Source organism: Myripristis murdjan, chromosome 20, assembly GCF_902150065.1.
Source record: "Myripristis murdjan chromosome 20, fMyrMur1.1, whole genome shotgun sequence".
In the NCBI taxonomy this organism is placed as follows: domain Eukaryota; kingdom Metazoa; phylum Chordata; class Actinopteri; order Holocentriformes; family Holocentridae; genus Myripristis; species Myripristis murdjan.
Genome location: NC_043999.1, coordinates 11406987 through 11426932, shown reverse-complemented (window position 1 = coordinate 11426932; position 19946 = coordinate 11406987). Strand labels below are relative to the sequence as shown.

Genomic DNA, 19946 nt, shown 5'->3' with positions numbered 1-19946 from the left:
TAATTGTCTTTGCTTTTGTTCGGCGCTGACTTTTAAATGCACAAGAAAATATGAAGAGCAAACAGCAAGAAAACAAGGGAGAGGGAAAGGGAAGAGTGCAAGATAGATGCAAACAGAGCGAGAGAAAAGTTTCACACACAGTTTCACATATAGGCAGAGGCATGTAGCAGCATGCTGTAAGCCATCTGAATGACAGCAGCCGTTGCGGGACAAAGCCGAGACGCCGCTCCTGCTGGGCTGGGGATATGAAGCCTGGTGAGGGGCGGGGTGACAGGGTCCTCTGCCTGCTCCTTATCTGCTCTCGGCATGCTTGGACAGCCCGAAACGCCACGCTCTCTCCACCCTTTCATGATAGAGATATGTGTGACTCTTGGTTCTCCCTGCAAGAGTCATGTCATTCAACTCTGTTCAGTCAGCACATCCAATCTCTGGATTATTTCCATCATTTCGGAGCTGCAGGAGCTATTTATAATTTGCACAATCACAGAGGCCGGTGTTATTATGATGCACAGCCGTGTGTGTGCCTGCAGAGGCGTTGGTGTTAAAAATAATGACCCCGGTGGAGGTAAAAATCATCACTGCTCCCAGCTTACTTAAATGGGCTGAGAAGACAAATCACACTTAACTTGTTCATGATGCAGTGACTCCGTAATGCCATGAGGTAAATCTCCAAAACTCCCACTTTCTCTCCTTTCTGTCAGACACAAAGGAACGAAATGCCTCTCCGCCAGGTCAATAGCAAACATATAATCCTCCCATCTGTGTTCCACATCATTACCTCCTTGAGACGCTTAAACTGGTCTCAGCCAACAGACCACACGGCTGAGTCATGAACTGTATGCCCGGGCAGTACCAACCAACCAGAGAGCCGTTTTATGCTATATGCTTCCTGTAAAACGCAGCGATGTGAACTTTAGGTTAATGCCATGAAATACCAGCCACTTACTGATGTGTAGCAGGTTTAAAAGCACCGGTGTTTAACCCTTTTAAGGCCAACAATGGTGCACTAACTCGTTCAGAAGATTGTGCCTGAGCCTCAGTCTCTGTCAGGCAAGGCAGGACAAGAGAGATAGTTGAAAATAATCTGCATGACTGACATTATAAACCAGATTAGACCAAATCCATCCAAAAACAGTTTAACATTCTTAACAACAGCTATGATAAGGTTATGTAAGGTGACATTTATGGGCTTATTTTCTTATTGGGTGGTATAGATTTCTTATTTCGGTGGATAGCTGGCCAAATGTAGACGATGTGATGTCATGTCAATATATTTCCAGTGTTTCAGCTGTATATGACACAGCCACAATACGTTTTGAGTTAGGGGCTAAACTCGTCTCCCTTTCCTCAGCTGGAAAAAAGTGCTCTCTCACTCTTACTGTGGTCTTGCTCTCCCAAATAGAAGCTGACATTTTTAGGGATTCCTGCAAGATTCCCACGGGATGGGAGTCAGTATTCATCACTATTCATCACATGACTGGGACGGGAGAGGAAAAAAAGTCAACAGGAGCAGGTGGGACGGGAATCATAATAACAATAGGTCAGTTTTTTTATATAAATATGCAGTTCTAATATGACTAAACACTGTTCTCTTTATTTTGAACATAATGATAGCCATTCTGTTGTCTTTTTGTTTGTTTTTGATTCCCTCCTGTTTGCTCTGTTTGCTGGTTGGTTGCAGCTGACTGACCAGAACGTGTGAGGCTTGTCGGCCGTAGTCTGTGTAAAAGTGTGGGCCGACATACTGGCCAAATGGTGTGATTAAAAAACTGTCCAAGTACACTGAGAAAGAGATGGCTGGAACATCAACCCCCCCTTTAAACAAACAAACAAAAAAACCCAAAACAAAACATGGGAACGGGATGGGACAGGAGTCATTCTTCCAAGCGGGACGGGAATTTTTTTTTTACCCTGTCGTGGGACTGGGACGGGACAGGAGTGTAAATCCACGCCCGTGTCACCCTTTACTCCCCACCTCCACATATAGCTCACAGCTAGGTGCAACAAGTCTCACCACCGCTCTCTTGGGGATACTCAAAGTTATTTTCTGAAATGCAGGAAGTCCCTGACTGAGGCAGAAGTAAATGAGGTAGAATGAGGGGGGAAAAAATTATTTACAACTCCTGAGATGCACTGAACATCACGGGCTGGTGATATATAACAGTGGAGCACACGAGGGTGGATTTTTCTTTAGCAGTATTTTTCTCTTACTTGTGCTGCTTATCAACACCCACATTATCTCAGATCGTGGCATTTCTGCAAACTAGCACCATGTAATTCTTCTCACTTGCACTGTGAGACTGGTCAGCAGGGAAGGGGAAGTGCATTTTTATTATAACCTCCTCTCCTTGTTATCATCTCACACTGTCCCCTGCAGGCCAGGGAAAAGGAAATTCCTCCAACCTAAATAGAGGAAGAGTTTTTTTTCCTCTTCTTTTTCTTACTCTTCAAAAGACGGTGTCTGCCATGGCAGCACCCATCAGCAGAGCCAGCAGGAGAAACAGATAATAACCTAAATGTGGACAAAACTGCGGTCTATTGGCAGCTATGATAAATTCACAGCTGATATGCACTAGCACTAAATTTGAAAATGGCAGCATCCAACTGTCATGTTCAATTAACTTCTGTCCTTAAGGCAAGTAAGGATAACATACTACAAGTGTTTTTTATCTTTCTGTAAAACTAAATTAAAAACAAATCCAGTCAAAAGGAAAATGAAAATTGTAACCATATTATGGAAGATGTTTCCCCACCCACTTGCTTTTGTTCAACTGTCTTCAACACAGAGAAGCAGAGTCTGATTTGTTTGCCTCGGCCGTGCTAGATTTCAGTTTGCACTGTGTTCTTTTCTCTGTTTTAGAGTGCTTTGATAAGCATTTTTTTTTATATGTCGGATGAGTAAGCCATTTCTCGGAAAACTTGGAAAACTTGTATTTTCCTGTCTTGCGGCCTTGGGAGGGACAGCACAGCACGTCACTGCTGATCTGCACGCTTTAAGATGGACAGGTGTTGGAATTACTCTGCCCTGCTCACTCAGACTAAAAAGATACTCAGCTGGCTGCTTCAAATGTCAACTAAATCAAAAAATGCTGCTTGAATGATTTATAAATGCAATTTCTGAATTACATTTTTAGAAAAATTGCTTTTTTTAAAAACTGTAAATACAAGCAAATGTTTGGAAACTTTTTTTTATACTTTTCAAGACAGCATAGGAACCCTGTTTTCATAATAAGGCCACTTCAACTAACACAGGTCCCCTGCTGCTGCATATTTTTGACCTTTCATAGCGGCTTGATGGACAAGATCCACTGTTGAGTGACTCTATTAATCAAATTCAGACTTAACAGAATCACTTAGACAACAAGGGAGGGAGCACTGCAACTTGTAAGGGCAAAAGCCAGCAAATCTGGCCGACAAATGCAATGATTGGACGTGAAAGAGCTTTTGAACCACATTAAAGACAATGCACAGAACCTAAGAGCAGCTTAACTGCACTGGGTTTCATTAACTAGTGGCCTCTTTGCTCTTTGTCTCTGGTTCCTTCTGAACTCAATGCACCGCTCCAGCCCTCCTCTTTCTCCACACACCCTGAAGCAGCGAGACTGGAGCTTCTTCCCGGAGGAAAAAGAGGGCGGGAAGCTCGGCGACATGAGCCAGCCGTGACTAATGCATGAGCCCGGCGCTGGTGCTCTGTGATGGTACGAGGACGATCCTGTCTCAGTGCTAAATGGCCTGGCCCACTGTCGCCACATACAGGGCGGCACAATAACCCCAGAGTCCCGCTCCCTCCCTCCACGGCTCCTACCACCCCCACCCCCGTCACCCATTCATGGCAGATCCTTTCAGCAGGTCATTCAGAGGGCCAATAAAGAGGCCAGCTCAGTCTGTCCACTCTGAAATGTGCAATGTCAGAAACAGAGGAGGGGGGGGGGTGAGATTCCAAGAAGGCTTATAAACTCCTCACACAGCCACCCTAACTAGACAAAGCTGTACCACCCATTTTGGGAAGGGACATAACTCCTCCGCAGACAGGAATCGCCCATGTGACAAAACATGACAAAAAAGAAGAGGGACCAGTGTGCCAGTATTTATTATGAAGCTTAGCTATTGACTGCTTTTGTGCAGCCTTGAGTGCACTCACACAGAGTGGCTGTGCCCATGCATGTGTGTGTGTGTGTATCTGAAAATATGTCTGTCTGTCTTTGTGGGTGTGTGTGCAAGCTGGTCTGATTGCAGAGGCAGCTCCTGGCATTATGATGGATGAGGAGCGGGGCGCTGGAGCTAGAAGACCTCCATATCACTGCCTGTCCTGGTTAACCCCCTGTATATATCTCCCGACGCTTTCAAACCGAGCTCCACGCGCGGCGAAGAAAAAACAAACCCCGAGCATCCCGGAGAGCAGAACGAGCCACTCGCCCTCAAATGAAATTCCACACACAACCACAATCTTAGCACGTTAACAGCCCTCAGCGCAGGCTTTTAAATGAGACCGCATCATTACACAGGGCAAGACTTTTTTCTCTCACGCTCCCTCTCTTTTTCACCCTCTCTCTGACTCTCTGTCACACACATGCAGACACACTCCAGGCTCTTTGGCCCCTCCCGGGAAATGCTAGAGTGCAAATTAATCTACTAATCAGCCCTAATCTGATTCTACTTATGTGAAAGTGCCACTGGTATCACTGGGGGACATCTCAGAGCCACATTCTGTCTCAAAAAAACAAGTCTCTGAGCTCACAGGATGTTGTGTATAATCTTGACCAGATGTACTGCACAGCTCATCTGACTGATAACTGAGAGGGAGGACAGTGCGTCTCGTCTCTCTCTCTCTCTGCGTATGTGCTTGTGTCAGTGCATCTGCATGAAAGCCTTAACGTGCCTTTATAACCAGCAGCAGCCCTCTCTTTGCGTCCCCGGCTCTCGTGGATCCGGTCCAATGCATTCCAAGAGTCTGAAAGCTTTTTCTGGTGAATGGCGCACAGTATCTTCCCAGCGGACTTGCTTACAGAGAGCGGAGGGGCTCACCTCACGGCTATTAATAATCATCTATCTAAGGAAGGACAGGGCTGCTCCTCACAGCAGCAGAGAAGAGGCGAGGTCAGCCTACAATAAGGGAAGCACCTCACCCAAATGTCTAAAAATACTGTCCTACATACTGTTGGACTCAAGCAGAAAGTGGGGGGGGGGGGGGGGGGGGGGGGGGGGGGGGGTAAAGTTAACTATCTCCATCTCGAGAAGAGGAAGATGCTGTGGATCGCTCCGAGGGTTAGATGTCCTTTCTGTTACGGATGACATTTCTGCACAGAATATTTATGGTAGCTGTGGTTTCTTCCTCAATCTGAAAACTCTTTTAAGGAGCCTCATTTTGACTTCACCGCTTCCCCATGAGAGATGCAAACCCCAGGCTGTGGACAGGAAAGGAAAACAAGCTGATGTTGGTGGGGCACTGATGTCAGACGAACCAGAGCAGAGCACAGGTCAGGAGTCACTGGATTCAGAAATAAGACTACCAGCACCTGCTTGTAAAGCGGCTGAGCCTCGTGTGCGTGCGCGCTCCTCTGTGTGGTCACGTACCGTCGATAGCATCTCTCGCAAACAGACCCATACATTCCAGTAATTCTGTGGTCTGGGCACACACACGCACACACACATACACACACACATATACACACACACATACACGGTTTTAATTTACGATCACTGTCAGCAGCCATGCATTTCTCCAACCACTATCCGATGCCCTGGGAAACAAGAGCGCGCCTGTGTGAACAGAACCAATGTTGGCATGAACTTCGCCAACCGTCTGTGTGAGGGCGTGCTGTGTGTGTGTGTGTGTGTGTGTGTGTGTGTGTGTGTGTGTGTGTGTGTGTGTGTGTGTGTGTGTGTGTGTGTGTGCCAAGCATGGAATGAACCAGATTTCAGATTAGAGGAGTAGGTGCACAGCGGGGCGCGCTATAGGTTTACAGTGGGGTTATTGTTCACACTCCAATTCTCATCTTCCAGCGCTGATTCTGTCAGGTAATCAGGGCTCTGGACGGAGCCAGTGCATGCAGACATCCAGCACTACTTACATGTCCAGAGAGGATAATCTAGGCTTTTTATACTACAGGATTCCCATGGATTTCTTCACAGACTGTCCCCGCTTTCTCCTCCCTGTCAACTTCTCTAAAACGCTGCTTACCAGTTTCAGGTCTGTTAAAAGTTGCAGACACTTCCAGGTTACGGGATGTTCTAGGTCACCGTGACAATTCAGAGCCACAAGGGCAAAGCACTCGTTTGCCTCTTATCTCCCTGTTTCCATCACATCACCCAGGACAGATAAATTGCAGAAGCCCGTGCAACAGCCAGACGAGACACACACACACACACACACACACACACACACACACACACACACACACACACACACACACACACACAGTAATGCAGATTTCAGAAACCCTCTGAGATTCCTCATATCATTCCCCCCTGATTCTGCATGAATTGTAAACAGTGCAGTGTGTGGAATAAAACTATGAGGGCAGCCGGGTTCATGTTCAAAACCTAATGAAGAGGTAAAAAACAACAACTCAGCCTTGTGATAGTTGTAATTATGTATATATGTATATTGAAAAAAAATCGTGGCTTTGATCTGAGAGATAAAAGCGTAAGTTAGTAGGTCATGGCAGCGTAACCTAGATAAATAATGATCCCTAAAATGAAATATTTAAAAAAACAGCGCTCTGAACAATAGCAAGAACCCCCCCCTCCACACACACACACACACACACACACACACACACACACACACACACACACACACACACACACACACAGGCCTATCCACACACACCCGTTGCCTCTATAACGCGTCTAAAACTGATGAATAGATAAGGTAATTGATCGGATGGTGCACTTGGTCCGAACAGCCTTCCAGAAACAATCTGTGCAAATGAACAACTCCTGGGTCGTAAATAAAGGGATGAAGAAATGGACATGAAGTCGTTCCGATGGAGAAACAAAACCGAGGTGCATGTTGAGTCCAAACAGCTGCACTCTACCTGCGTCTGTTTCATATGTGCGAGCAGGACAAGTCATGTTGCGCTGCGTGTTTTGCAGACGCAATTGTCCCTGACTTGTGCACAGGCTGGACTAATTAAAGCACGCACCTCCAACACAGTCGCCCACAGGTCTTCACAATGAGGCGATATTATGTTTGCTTACCGTCGCTGCTGAGCTCGGCTTGGGCTTGAAACGCATCTCCCACACATTGCAAAACTAAAACAACTCCAATGATGAGGTCGAATGTCTTCACACCCGCCATATCCAAGTTCCGCCGCTGATTTTTTTTTTTTTTTCAACGTCCCGCTCGTTTAAGTGCACCGAAACCGCTTTCTCATTGACTCCGTAACTCTTCTGCTGCCTGGCTTCTTTTAAACAGCCCGGAGAAAAGCCAGACCTGTCTGCGCCGCGCTGGGCTGTTTTGTTTGTGTGCGTGTGTGCGTACAAGTATGCCAGACTGCGCGCATGTGGGGAGGAACACGCTCGTCCTAACAGGTCGCCGTGCCGTCCCAGTCCTCCACCCCCCGAGAAAAGAAAGAGGCAGCGCAGCTCAAGACACAGAGGTCATCCCTGTCCGGCGTTATTACCGCACAGCGCTCTCATCCCACTGGGAGGAGGTGCAGCCAGTGTGAGTTGCGCTCGAAGAAGACGGTGCGCTCACCCAGTCCCGCTCTCACCGTCACCAACTAGTCAGAGCCAATAATGCACCCCCTCACCCCCCCTTTTTTTAGTGGTTTGAGCAAAATCTAGGAGGCAAACAAAGCATTTCTCCAGCTGGCGGTGAGGCATTTCGATTCGCCTTGAGATATCATCTTATCTGCCAAGAGGCAATTGAGTGATGTGAAAAATGTATTGGCCCCAGGTCAGAAAGGGTTGTGGAGACCATTTTCATTAACCGAGCAGGACCGTCTGTTTGCCTCCAGACCAAAGGTTTAAACAGCCCAGACTCCTCTTTCAGTCCAGAGGGATTTTTTTTTTATTATTAAACTATTTTCAAGAAAAGCATACAAAATCTGTGATTAAGCTGCATGCACTTCAGTTTTGTCCCCAAAAGACACCACCCTTGACATCACCTCACACCTTTTCTGCACTGTCAGGTAAGGGGTGCTTGATTGAACTGTAATGGCGCCCTCTTTAGGTGGAAATAGGTGCTTCTGAAACACCCAGATAATTAGAGCTTCCTTGCTCCAATTATGCAAACAAAAGCACAATAAGCCTAATAGGTAGGGCCAGATATAATATGATATGACCTAGCTCAAAGGAGGATTTATATAATTGGCAGTTGCTGATATTGTTTGCAAGCCTGAAACCAGATTGAATTCCTGCTGCTGGTTGTGTTTTTACCTTTCTCAGAGGCAGGCAGTTATTAAGGGAACTTATGTCTGGCAGCAGGATTGGAAACCTCTCAGTTGCCTTTGCCAGCAAGGCAACTCATGTGAGGGAACATTTCTGTCTTCCAAGCAGCTCTGTGAGCACTCAGGACTCACTATTCTTTTTTTTTTCTTCCTCATTGGCTGGCTCTCGTTTTGCACAGGAAGGACAACTTGGACCACATGCATGTTCCAATTAAGACACTCACTTTGGGAATTCAGAGCTGCACAACTGCACCACAGTCATGGAAAAGCTTAACAAGGAGAAGAAATCTTTTCATAAAGGACTCCTTTTATAATTTATTTGGCCGCCGTACATGAAAACACAGATATAGCATTGGTATAGGCAACATTTCTCTTGGCCGTATGGTTTTACTTTGCCAATATTTTTCAAAGTAATCAAAGTCAGAGAATGTCATTTAAATCCAACAATACAAATATGGGATGGATGTCTCACAACATGAACCCCCAGATGGAAACTAATCAATAGCAAGCAATTACTTCCATAGCTTTGTCAGTAATTAGTCATTACCTTGATTATCTCCACTGGCCACCCAGAATCACAGAGCAAATCTACATCTGTCCCATTATCTTAACAGAGTGACGAAGCAGGCTGCCAACAAAGTGGGTGCGGCCGTGGTAAGGGGATTTGTTTCTGGAGGACAGAGGGTTGTACTAAATGAATGCAGCTGGTGCTTTGTGCCAGGCCCAGTTAAGCATGTGTGACAGCGACAGTGTCACTTGGAGAGGCGAGCGGTGCATGAGCTTCACTTTGGATTTGCAAGATGACCCGGGGACGAGCTCTCCCGTCTCGAGAACGGGGTGTTGTGAATTGAGCGAAAACTTCTCATCTGAATTCAGAAACAGAAGTGGCTGATGGTCTGTTTTTCGATGATTTTCTTTCACTTCCTTCTAAAACGGCTCTGGGAGACTGTTACGATCGTAAGACCCAAATAAATATCTGCTGACAGCGCATACCCATGATAGTGTCAGATCCAATTTCTCACATAAATCTGAAACACCTCCAGCTTGATTCAATCAGCTTGCCCCTTGTGCACCCAAAGGGGCATATATCAAATGTCTACAGGAAACACAAACAATCTCAGATAAAAAAAAATGAAAAATAAGCTGGTCAGTGATGTATTTCACTCATAAAAAGAGCTCGTGGACACATGTACCCAGGCCATTTGGGCTATAAAGCATATTTCAATCAGAGTCTGCATTGCAATAACAGAACTGAATTCTCTCTGAGGCCTGGAGGAAATGTGATTTAGTCCCTGACAATGTGGCCACCCAAGCTAGAATCTGGTGCCAAGACGCTTGCTAGGCCAGAGGCAGTATCTCTACTGCTGAGAAAGCAGCCCACCCCAAACACACACACACACACACTTCCAAACCCCCTTGTTTTCACTTCTCTCTTTGCAAATCATTTCTCTCTACAAGGAGTTTAATCATCACAGTAGCTGAAACACAGTGGTCCCAGCTTCCCAGTCTGCAGCTCTCGAAAAAGGAAGCCACAGTGTCGGCTAGTCTGGTTGCCTCAGATGACCACACTCAAAATCTCTTTTCTCTATCCATCTTTCCAAAAGCCCATCTTTCACTTTTTCTCTAAACTCTCTCTCTCTCTCTCTGTGTGTCACTCTCACTCTCTCCCTAAGCCTTTCTCTTCCTCTGCAGCTTCTGCCTCTCACTCCTTTCCTGTGAAGCAAGCAGGATCGCATTCCCTGAACTTTTGCTTGGCTGGAGACCACGCCACACTCAGCCTCCCCAGGGTGACCTTCAACAGCATCAAAACGTCTGACAAAATTAGCAGTAAAACGAAATGGGAGGCTTTCAGCAACATCAAGGGCCCTTAGGTTTGAGGGTAGTGGCAAGTGTAAATTTTCCAAAGTCTGCTTATGTCTGGAATTGGGTCCCACTTGTTGAGTTGCAGAGCTGCGTTTCACCGCAGCATTTATGATGCTTGGCTGCTTAATAAACAGAGAACAAAGGGACCGTGTGGCAGTCGAACACGGCTACAGTAACAGTCGCAGTAAAACAAGTTAGTAACGGTTAGCCACTAAGAAGAACAAGGTCAGCTCTGTTCCTTTCTTTTCCGTTATAACGTCGCCTGCAGACTATTAGCTGTTCCGACTCACAACAGTATTAGCCAGGACTGAAAGCAGACTAACATTTCACCTTCACTGGAAACAGATGCAACCTGGAAAATTTCTGGTGTTTTCCAAAACATTATATGAGAGGGGTGTAACCGGTGACACACAGAAGGACAGGTTGTCATGTTTTTGTTTTTAGTATTAATATTTTTTTCCCAGAGCATCTCAAACTGAAAACCCACAATAGGCCAGGCTCGCCTATGGCCTGAATCACACCTCAAAATTCACACAAATGTCGAAAATCTGCATGTCGCGCAACTAATTGAGCACAGAATGGTGATATAGATTGCCCCCTCACTCACATAAGTAAACTACTGAGCTGAAAAAACATGCCTTCCTCTGCTCATAAATTGATCAATCTCCCATGAGCAATTAATTGTATTTTCAACCCACGGCAAAACAAACTGCCCTGCAAAGGCCATTTCCCTGTATTCAATCATTTTGTCAGGTCTCATTTGTATACCTCATGGAGCAAACAGTAAATAATAAACTTTAAAATCTCATTCATTAAGCACTGTTTGATGATGTATTGACTTCTCTGTCTTGTATTTAGAAAGTTAATCAAGCATCAAGGGACAATGAGAGAATGCAGTGGAGCATTAGACAGTTCAATATTTACCGCACGGCAGAATAGAGTGTAATTGGTTACACACAGCGCATAAAGCACAGTTACCGTTTCTCTCAAGAAAAAAATTAACCTTTACTACACAACACTGTAGGCAGTCAAAGTGCGCATAAAACAAACTAAGAACCTTTCACATTCTTACAGCCCAAAAACCCCAAGAGATCCAATCGATCGCAGTCCAGCAGTATCCTGTTTCTGCAGCTTCTGCAGAGCCAAAGACCTGTGGTGTTTTTCTGGAAACTAGGAGAAAGTAGGAGAAAGTTAACAGCCAGAGGATGGCCCCCTGAGCTGATAGGCATCCACACTCACTGAATACAGATGGAAGAAACAGGCCATCTATGTCTTCACTCACCCACAGAGGATGAGAGAGCCAATTCTGAGGTGTCATTACAAGGCACAGGAGCAAATTTCACCTTGACCTGATTGGCCTGGTTGGGTAACCTCAGTCCCCTGATACAGCACAGTGCAAGGAAAGGAAATTGGCCTGAGTGCTGTGGTAGCAGGTTGACAGCCCAGGGTGGGGAAACATATTCAGCTAAATAGTTATGCTAATGATGTGGGAGCCAGCTGCGTACAGTTATTCAGAGAGAAGGCTCCATACATCTAAGTCCTTCAAGGCTGCCATTGCCAAATTCTTGGGGAGCATTTTCACCACAGCGGCCTCTTGGAGTAAAGCAGCGCGTAAACAAAACAGTGACCTTTAGATGGACTCTGCTCCGTCATTAACAAAACATTAACAACAATAGCACCAGTGAGAAAAGCTGACTAACGCTGCTTTATGGAGAGGCATCAACAACACAAAGACAATGGCTGGTGGCTTCCACAGCACTAGCTCTCCTGCAGGCTATTGAGCAGAATGAATAACGAAGCTACCAGAGACACACTGTTCTGTCCGGACAAAAACAGACAGGGAGAAACACCAGGGAAAACCCCGATGGCTGCACATTCTCAGTCAGCGGTCCATCATGTGAGTGTGCAAGCTAGGCAAGGCATATGGAAGGTGGCATTGTGTGTGTGTGTGTCTTTAGGGGGATGGGGTGAGGGTTGTTGTGTAGGCCACTGATTGTTGTTTTGTTAGGTCAAATGTCACTGGGGTGAGACAAACAAACTTTGATGCAGAGGGTGCTGAGTTGGTGACTTTTGGTAATTCAGAGAGAGAGAGAGAGAGAGAGAGAGAGAGAGCGAGAGAGAGAGCAGGATGTTAATCACTCATAATCATACTGCCTACAGTTATTAAATTAAACATTACAATTCAGTTTGTGTACAGTCTCAAAGGGCTTTACATACCCACAAGTTCTCAACAAGCAGGACAACATCCCCTGACCATGTTCCCTTAAGTGTATGTTCCCTGAGCTTTATGTTCCCATAACCCTCTGTTCCCTCAGCTCTATTTTGTTCCCTTAGCCCAGTGTTCCTTAAAGTCTGTCTTCCCTCCGCTCTATGTTCCCTCAGTTCTATATTGTTCCTTGAGCCCCATGTTCCCTCAGCTCTATGTTCCCTCAGCTATATATCCCCCCCCTAGCTGTTCCCTAAGGTCTATGTTCCCTTAGCCCCATGTTCCCTCATGTATATGTTCCCTCAGGTCTAGTTTGTTCCTTCAGCCTCATGTTCCCTCAGGTTAGCCCTGTGTTCTGTCAGCTCTATATTCCCCCTAGCTGTTCCCTTAGGTCTATGTTCCCTCAGGTCTATGTTGTCTCAGCCCTATGTTCCCTTTCCTAACTCACCTAATGGTCAAAACGCTTGACAAATTAGTATGTATTTGTCAATTTAATCAATTATGTAAAGAAGGATATAAATTTAGATTAAGATGTTTTATGAAAAAAAAAACATTTTTATTATTTGTTTATGTGAGTTATTAAAAAAAAAGTTATAAGAACTTAATATCTTGTTACAACCACTTCCACATTCTAACCCTAATCCTGGCTGAATCTAAGGTTGAGGGAACATTGGGCATTCCACATTTGGGCTTTTCCTTAATCAGAAAGGTCAATTATAAACAAATCCTTTAATTCCAGACTGATGATTGGAGAGATATTCAAACAGATGATGAAGAGGCTGAATGGGTAAGGACTGTCTCGCTTGCCAAATTTTACACCAAGAGTCTCATAGAGCAGAAGGCAGCGAGCCAAAATGAGGCTGAGGCAATAAACAATAAAATGGTAGAGCAGCTCAAGGGCTGAAATTGATCCAGTGGCCATTTGATAAATCTTCAAGCTACACTAGACCTAAACACTCAGCGAATAATTTACAGTGATGAAGCAGAAGAGTAAACAGCAATGGCATTACAGTCACCTAAGTCACCTGGAATCCAAAAACTCAAGATTCAGGAGTTACAGGGCAGAATGTGAACTGATAATGGAGGAAGAAATGAAAATGTGTCTTGGACCGAGCACAAAGGCTCAGCAAGTAAGTAAAAAGGGAGAACACTCTAGTAGGCTGGAACCAATAGATTTAGCTGACATTTGTTATGAATGGGATGCTCATACAAGTGAAATATAACTCTATGGATCATTGCTTCCACTCCCTATAAACGCCACACGAGTAAAAGTATATCAAGAAACAGACCACAAGAAAAACTACTTGAAATAAAAATTTTAAAAAATCATAGAGTCTGTCAAAGAGAGATTATCAAACTGACTCAACCATAAAGAAGCACTGCTGACTCTCAGATAGAAGTATGCCAGAAACTATTCGAGCTGTAACAGTTTTCTGGAGATATAAACATCATCTTGTAATTTGGGGAAATACTATGAATGTACACCATTAAAATGAGACATGTCATAGCAGATATTCTACAATGCAACAGAAAACATGATGTTGATCACATATATTTCAGACTCCCTTTGAGCTGATCAGTGAGTCCCCTTTCTCCTGCAGCAGTGTCACTTCTTTGGCGCTAAAACACAGCAACTTTAGAGCTTCCGTTCAGCGAGGGTCCAGTTCCAGTTGATTTTTTGGTTCCTATTTGACATGTGGGACAAAGAGGAACCAACTGGAACCTTGGGGCAGGACCACTGCAGAGTTAGTTGCTCGTTTGTTACACACTTGTGTGCCACTGAAGCCTCTGACAGAGAGCGCTGGTATCTGAATTGAAGTAGAGGCATTTTGTTGTCATCTGCAGAGCATGTGAAGAAGCCTAATAGAGAAAAACATGGCACCATAAAACAATACGAATGATTAAAAGATTTAATGCTGGACGGTGTAGTAAATGTCAGAAAATGCATAATGTCATAAATTTTCAGTTGTCAAAATGGGACGAGTGATTGTGTACACTTCGCCTGGCCTTGTAAATCATTTGCATCCAGATCCACTTGAGTGTCAAATATGAAAAGGCCAATTATAGTGGCATGCCCAATGAGGCACAGCTTAAGAGACCACGACTGAACCTTCATTAAATTCATAACAACAGAGCGGATTTACTGTGATGTTTATAATACACCTGTGCTGCGAAGTTGATAGACTTTGAGAGTCAGCCCACAGCACAATCCAAGCAGCCGCGATGCTGACATGTAACACGTTTTAATTTTCGCCGAGTGCAAATAAAACAGCAGCAAACCATTTTATTTGCTCTTGTGAGAACTGAGAAGCATTATTAAAGAAGCTGGCACTCCAGCTTCCTTATGTTCAGTGGAACTCTTTGTACTAATTGAATTGGGCTGTTTTCTAATTTTACCAGCGCCAAGGAAGATACACAACAGTTCCTGCATGTGAAAGCATCATGTTACTTCAGCACAGGCATCTGGGGAATATTCCACAAAGCAGGATTAGCAAGTTAGACAGATAACTTGTGTCAAAAATGTGTTACAAAATATCTTCTGAAACTGTATCAATTATTAGTAACCATCAGCATGGATGACTAAGACATAATCCTAATCTCCTCCTAAACATTCAAGTTTTCTCATAAAGATTCAAATCATTGTCATCCTGTTTGTTTTGGTCAAGGCCACTACTAAATGTTGACTCAAGCTTTTCTTTTATCTAAAATATTTCAAAAGGGATGGATAAAGGTAAAGACCTCACATTAATACAATATGCATCATGATACATGGGTCACAATGCAATTTGTTTCACCATACATTACGATACTCTACAGAATTTTGTGAATATGTGTAAGTAGAGCTTAAAATACAACCTACAGCATAATGTCTGGGAAAACTGATAAATTGTACAATCTATGATAAATGTTGTGGCAAACTGAGTCAAAACAATTTAACTGAAAATTTCCATTCTGGTTTATTAAAATTTAATTAAACACAATGCATTTAGTTAACACAGTGCACTAAACTGTAGTGTATAAACCGTACATATCAATACAAGGGGCTAGAAAATAATACTCAGTTTTACTGATTTTTTTTTTCATAGCTATAAAAATGGGTATTTTTTGTTTATTTTTTTCCCCATAGCCACAAACAATTAAGGATTTCAGCTAGAGAAACTTATGTATGTAAGGGTTCTGAGCCCAATATACATTAAACAGTCAATTTCCCTGATCTGATTGGTTGGATGTTTAAGGGAACAGTACAGAGCTCCTGCAGATACAACTATATTTCTGTTCACCCTCCATAAAACAGATCACTTGGAAAGATATATACTTTATTGCCTACTGTATTTTGGTCTCAAATAGGACTTGGTTTGTCCAGTCCAGACTTGGACAATCAAAATTCAATTCAAACACTTCCTTGCAAATGTTTCAGCTTCCATTTTCCTTCTATTGTAGCACCTTAGCGGGCTGAGGCGAACTACATTAAGAGTCTGCAAATACTGTTTAGCCAGGTCTGCTGCAGCACCGCCAATATGGTAAGTCCATTGTTTTCCTCTTCATGCTTTAGAGCTGTGACAGTCAGCTCCATTAGCATCAGGGGGATAATGGTACAAGGGGTTGGCAAAGGACAGCTTGGAATCTTTCCAGGGTGAACTCTGTTGTGGACACACACACACACACACACACACACACACAAATCACACAAAATACATCACGTTACTGACATCTGGACAGATAATTAGAGTAATGGTGGTAGGGCTGAGTAGAGATACTATACCTCCACGTCCCTCCTCCAGGGATAGACGCTGATGGGAAGCCCAGCAGCATCACTCCTCCCGGGGTTAACACCGGGGCAAGTGCTGGCCCTTTCATCCAGAGATGGGATCTGAAAGGGGGTGAGGGGAGGGGGAGAAATACTACACGAGTCAAAGAGGAAACCAAGCCTGACGATTGTGAGCATGGGCCTAAAAATAGACGAGCCTTAATGTTCGAGAGCGCATGAAATGCAGGCACAATTAAATTCAAATTGACCTGCTATACATTTCTAATTATGCCTCTAACCTCAATAAAACATTTCATCATCTCTCCCAGCAGGAATAATCATCTGCTATCTCTGTTTCATATGAGACTATTTCCACCATTTGGTTAAGTGGGTGTAGATGTGAATCGTGTTATGGAGACACCAGTTCACACCTACACCTCTCTATATATAGCGGCGGCCTCAGTGGCAATCACACACATGCGAGTACACATGTACACACATGCCAGCACAGATATAGAGCATACTGACATACTGCACATACATAAACAGGGTTCCCACTATTTTAAGGGAATCATTTTTCAGGATTTTTCAATGACTTATATGCATGCTAGCTGTTGATGACAGATCATCATCTTAGAATGATTCAAAATAAACAAATACACATGTGACAGCAGAACGACAAACCATGATAGCTGGGTGTGAATGGGAACTGAAACGAGGCACTAGTAGCTAAAAATACGAAATGTGAGCTGAGGAACATATTTGAATATGTAATCTCATCTGAATTTTCCAAGAATTTACAAGTATTTCAAGAACGTTTGATCAATTTTTAAATGTTCCTGAGTGTTTCCCATTGCTGGAAAACTAGTCGATACATTTCCATGTTTTGCAGGATGCGTGGTAACCCTGATATATTTGTTTGTGTGTATTTGTGTGTAAGTGTCTAACACCATAAATCTAGGAATATGTCGAAGCATCTGTTGATATGTCTGTCATATGATTTGACCAAGTAATTTAGTCTCATATTCTGTGTTAAAACTTTGTTTTTCTTCAAACAAGAAATCTGCCAGTGCGATGAGATAATCCCACTTGTTTCCAGTGCAGTTTCACTTATTTCAGGATAAATAATGTTGAAACAAGGCAGAATGAGGCACATCAGCCCACTGGGACCTGGAAAATGACACTTGATTTAAGAAAATTGTGGAAAAAAGTTGACTAGCACTGGATACAAGAGAAAGAATCTCATCCCACTATCAGATTTTTTTCCACTTCTTTTTAGAAAAATAAGCTCTACTGAATATGAGACTACGTGATCTGCTGAGACGGAGATTTTTATTTATTCATGTATTCATTTATTTATTTATTTTACATTTTTGCATTGATGTATATTTTTTGCTAACACCATATGTATCTAGATAATATGCAAAACATAATTTTCAAAATAAAATTGACCATATGGATACATATTAATATATATTTTTTAAAATGTGTTAGGATATTGCATTTCTGAATTGGATACAAACATACAGCCATGTACACATTCTCCCTCTCTCTCTCTCTCTCACACACACACACACACACACACACACACACACACACACACTAACAGCATCATTAAAGCCACAATGACCCACATCATCAAAGCTATGAGTTGGCTTTCAGTATCATTTTCTCTTTTATTGTTGAATTACTTGGTGCACATCCATCTGTGTACACCCTCACGTGTATTCAATCACTCACTCTTTCCTTGACACAAACACACAAACACACACACACACACACACACACACACACACACAACAACCATTTCTCCAATGAAATAACTGTGATTGTATCTCCTCCCCTGCTGAGCTCCTTTTCACTGATAGTTGAAAGAACACTGAGAGCTAAAAAAAAAACACCAAAAGCCCCCCCACATGCACTCACTAACACAAACGCACACAGCCGCAAACTCACACACCTGCATACCTCACACACAAAATCAATAACCTTAAATAAAAAATGCAATCTAGAAGAGGGGCCTGGCGATCGCTCTCTGACCGATCTGACCTCGTGCACAGTTCAGGCCAGTTATTGAATAATATCTAAACCGAACGGTGGAATAACAAGATTTGTATCGTTGAGAAATTTAATGCTGTCAGGCTGCGATTCGCTGATGATTGATTGGACGTCTCTGTGCACTGACCTCTGCTCTCCGGTCAGACGACGCGTCATCCATCACCCCATAGTCCATCGGGCCGCGCTTTCTGTGGAAGCCAGCAAACGCACTCATCACCATCATCATCATTATCATCATAATCATCATCATATCACTGCGGGCCTGTTAGACGGACCAAATCACAGTTTAACGGATATTGCAGTGGCCTTCTTTTTTTTTTTTTTTCAAAACTACACTCTCCAACTGAGAAAGACCTTCTATAAATAAATGAGAGAAGCTGAGTTAAAACTTTAAATATAAAAAATGTATACGGTCTGTTCTTTTATTTCAGTTTATTGGTTTATCACAACTGTTTCTCTGCTTGTTGAACTGTTTTTATTTTGCATATTTTTAAGTTTTCCTCTTTTTCTTGTAAAAACAGTTTGAGCTACATTTTATGTGCAAAGGGGAGCTAGGGAAGTAAAATTTCCTGTGATTATGATCATTTTTCGACTTATCCTTACTAACTTTATTAAAGGATAGCCCCCTGAGATGAACCATTTCTTTTTCTAGGGCGTCTTTAAAGACAAACTCTCACAATTTAATGATTATTGGGGATGCATCCTGTTTTTTTTAAGGATGCATCCCCAAAAGACAATAGCATAACATTTATAGAGGCTAAATTGCTGGAGGATATATTAAGTAGTACTATTACCATCACCATCATCATTAGTTACTGTACCAACAGCATACTTCTAACCAGGACTTACATAAAGTTGCATTTCTTTGTGTATAAATACAAAGTGCAGACAGCGATTCCAGCGACCAGCAGGACCAGCCCTATGGCGATGCCGGCGTAGACAGCATCTGAATAAGAGTGAGTTGAATTCAATAGACTTGCATAGAGAACACAGAAGTATATTTAATGAACTGCAGAGGCATTAACAGGGTGTGCAGGCATACAGCAAATAAATTCAGGTGAGACAGTTTTATGGAGTAAAAAGGAGGGGGGTGGGGAAAGGAGGGAGTACTCCTCTTTATTACCCAGCTGTGTGTCCTCTAGGTGGGGTGACAGGGTGGAGGGTGATGGCTTCTCCCGCACATGGCAACGGTTGCCGGTCCATCCGGGATAGCACCTAGAGAGACAAATCTGATTGTTTGCAAAGAAAACGACAAACGGCCCACAGCTACAACATGCTTTATGATTTTTAACACTGATGAAGGAGTCGCATGTGTCTTGGCTGAACACATGCACACAGGTGCTTCTGCATGGCACCATACTATCACTGTTAGCCTCAGCACACACACACACACACACACACACACACACACACACACATGTGCACACACATTCTCTCAGACTGTATTTCCAAGGAAAATCATCCAGGTCTGCTTTGAAGACAAAATAGCCATGCTTGAAAACTTCCTAAGAGTTATTGCCAAATTTGGCGCTGAGTGCACATGAATTTTAGTTTTGGCAACACTTCAGTCAAAACTCACTCTGTGTCATATTAGGGTGTAAAAAAAATATAGAGAAATGAACAAACTCAAAAAAATCCATCTCAGGAAGTCCTTTATTTAGTAATAAGCACTAAA

General features: G+C 43.4%; 2 protein-coding genes across 2 annotated transcripts in view; both read right to left on the bottom strand.

The window, feature by feature from the left end:
* Window positions 1–7648, bottom strand: part of plxdc2b (plexin domain containing 2b) — a 93145-nt gene extending 85497 nt beyond the window's left edge. The window contains exon 1 of the mRNA XM_030079639.1: window positions 7204–7648. Within this exon, the coding sequence (XP_029935499.1) occupies window positions 7204–7303 (100 nt within the window). The 5' untranslated portion in view covers window positions 7304–7648. The remainder of the gene's footprint in view (window positions 1–7203) is intronic.
* Window positions 7649–16007: 8359 nt separating this feature from the next.
* The window catches only part of malrd1 (MAM and LDL receptor class A domain containing 1), a 55229-nt gene continuing 51290 nt past the window's right edge, over window positions 16008–19946 (bottom strand). The window contains exons 29-33 of the mRNA XM_030079563.1: window positions 19395–19486; window positions 19121–19217; window positions 18399–18459; window positions 16229–16336; window positions 16008–16106 (exon numbers count right to left, since the gene is read on the bottom strand). Of these exons, the coding sequence (XP_029935423.1) occupies window positions 16008–16106; window positions 16229–16336; window positions 18399–18459; window positions 19121–19217; window positions 19395–19486 (457 nt within the window). The remainder of the gene's footprint in view (window positions 16107–16228; window positions 16337–18398; window positions 18460–19120; window positions 19218–19394; window positions 19487–19946) is intronic.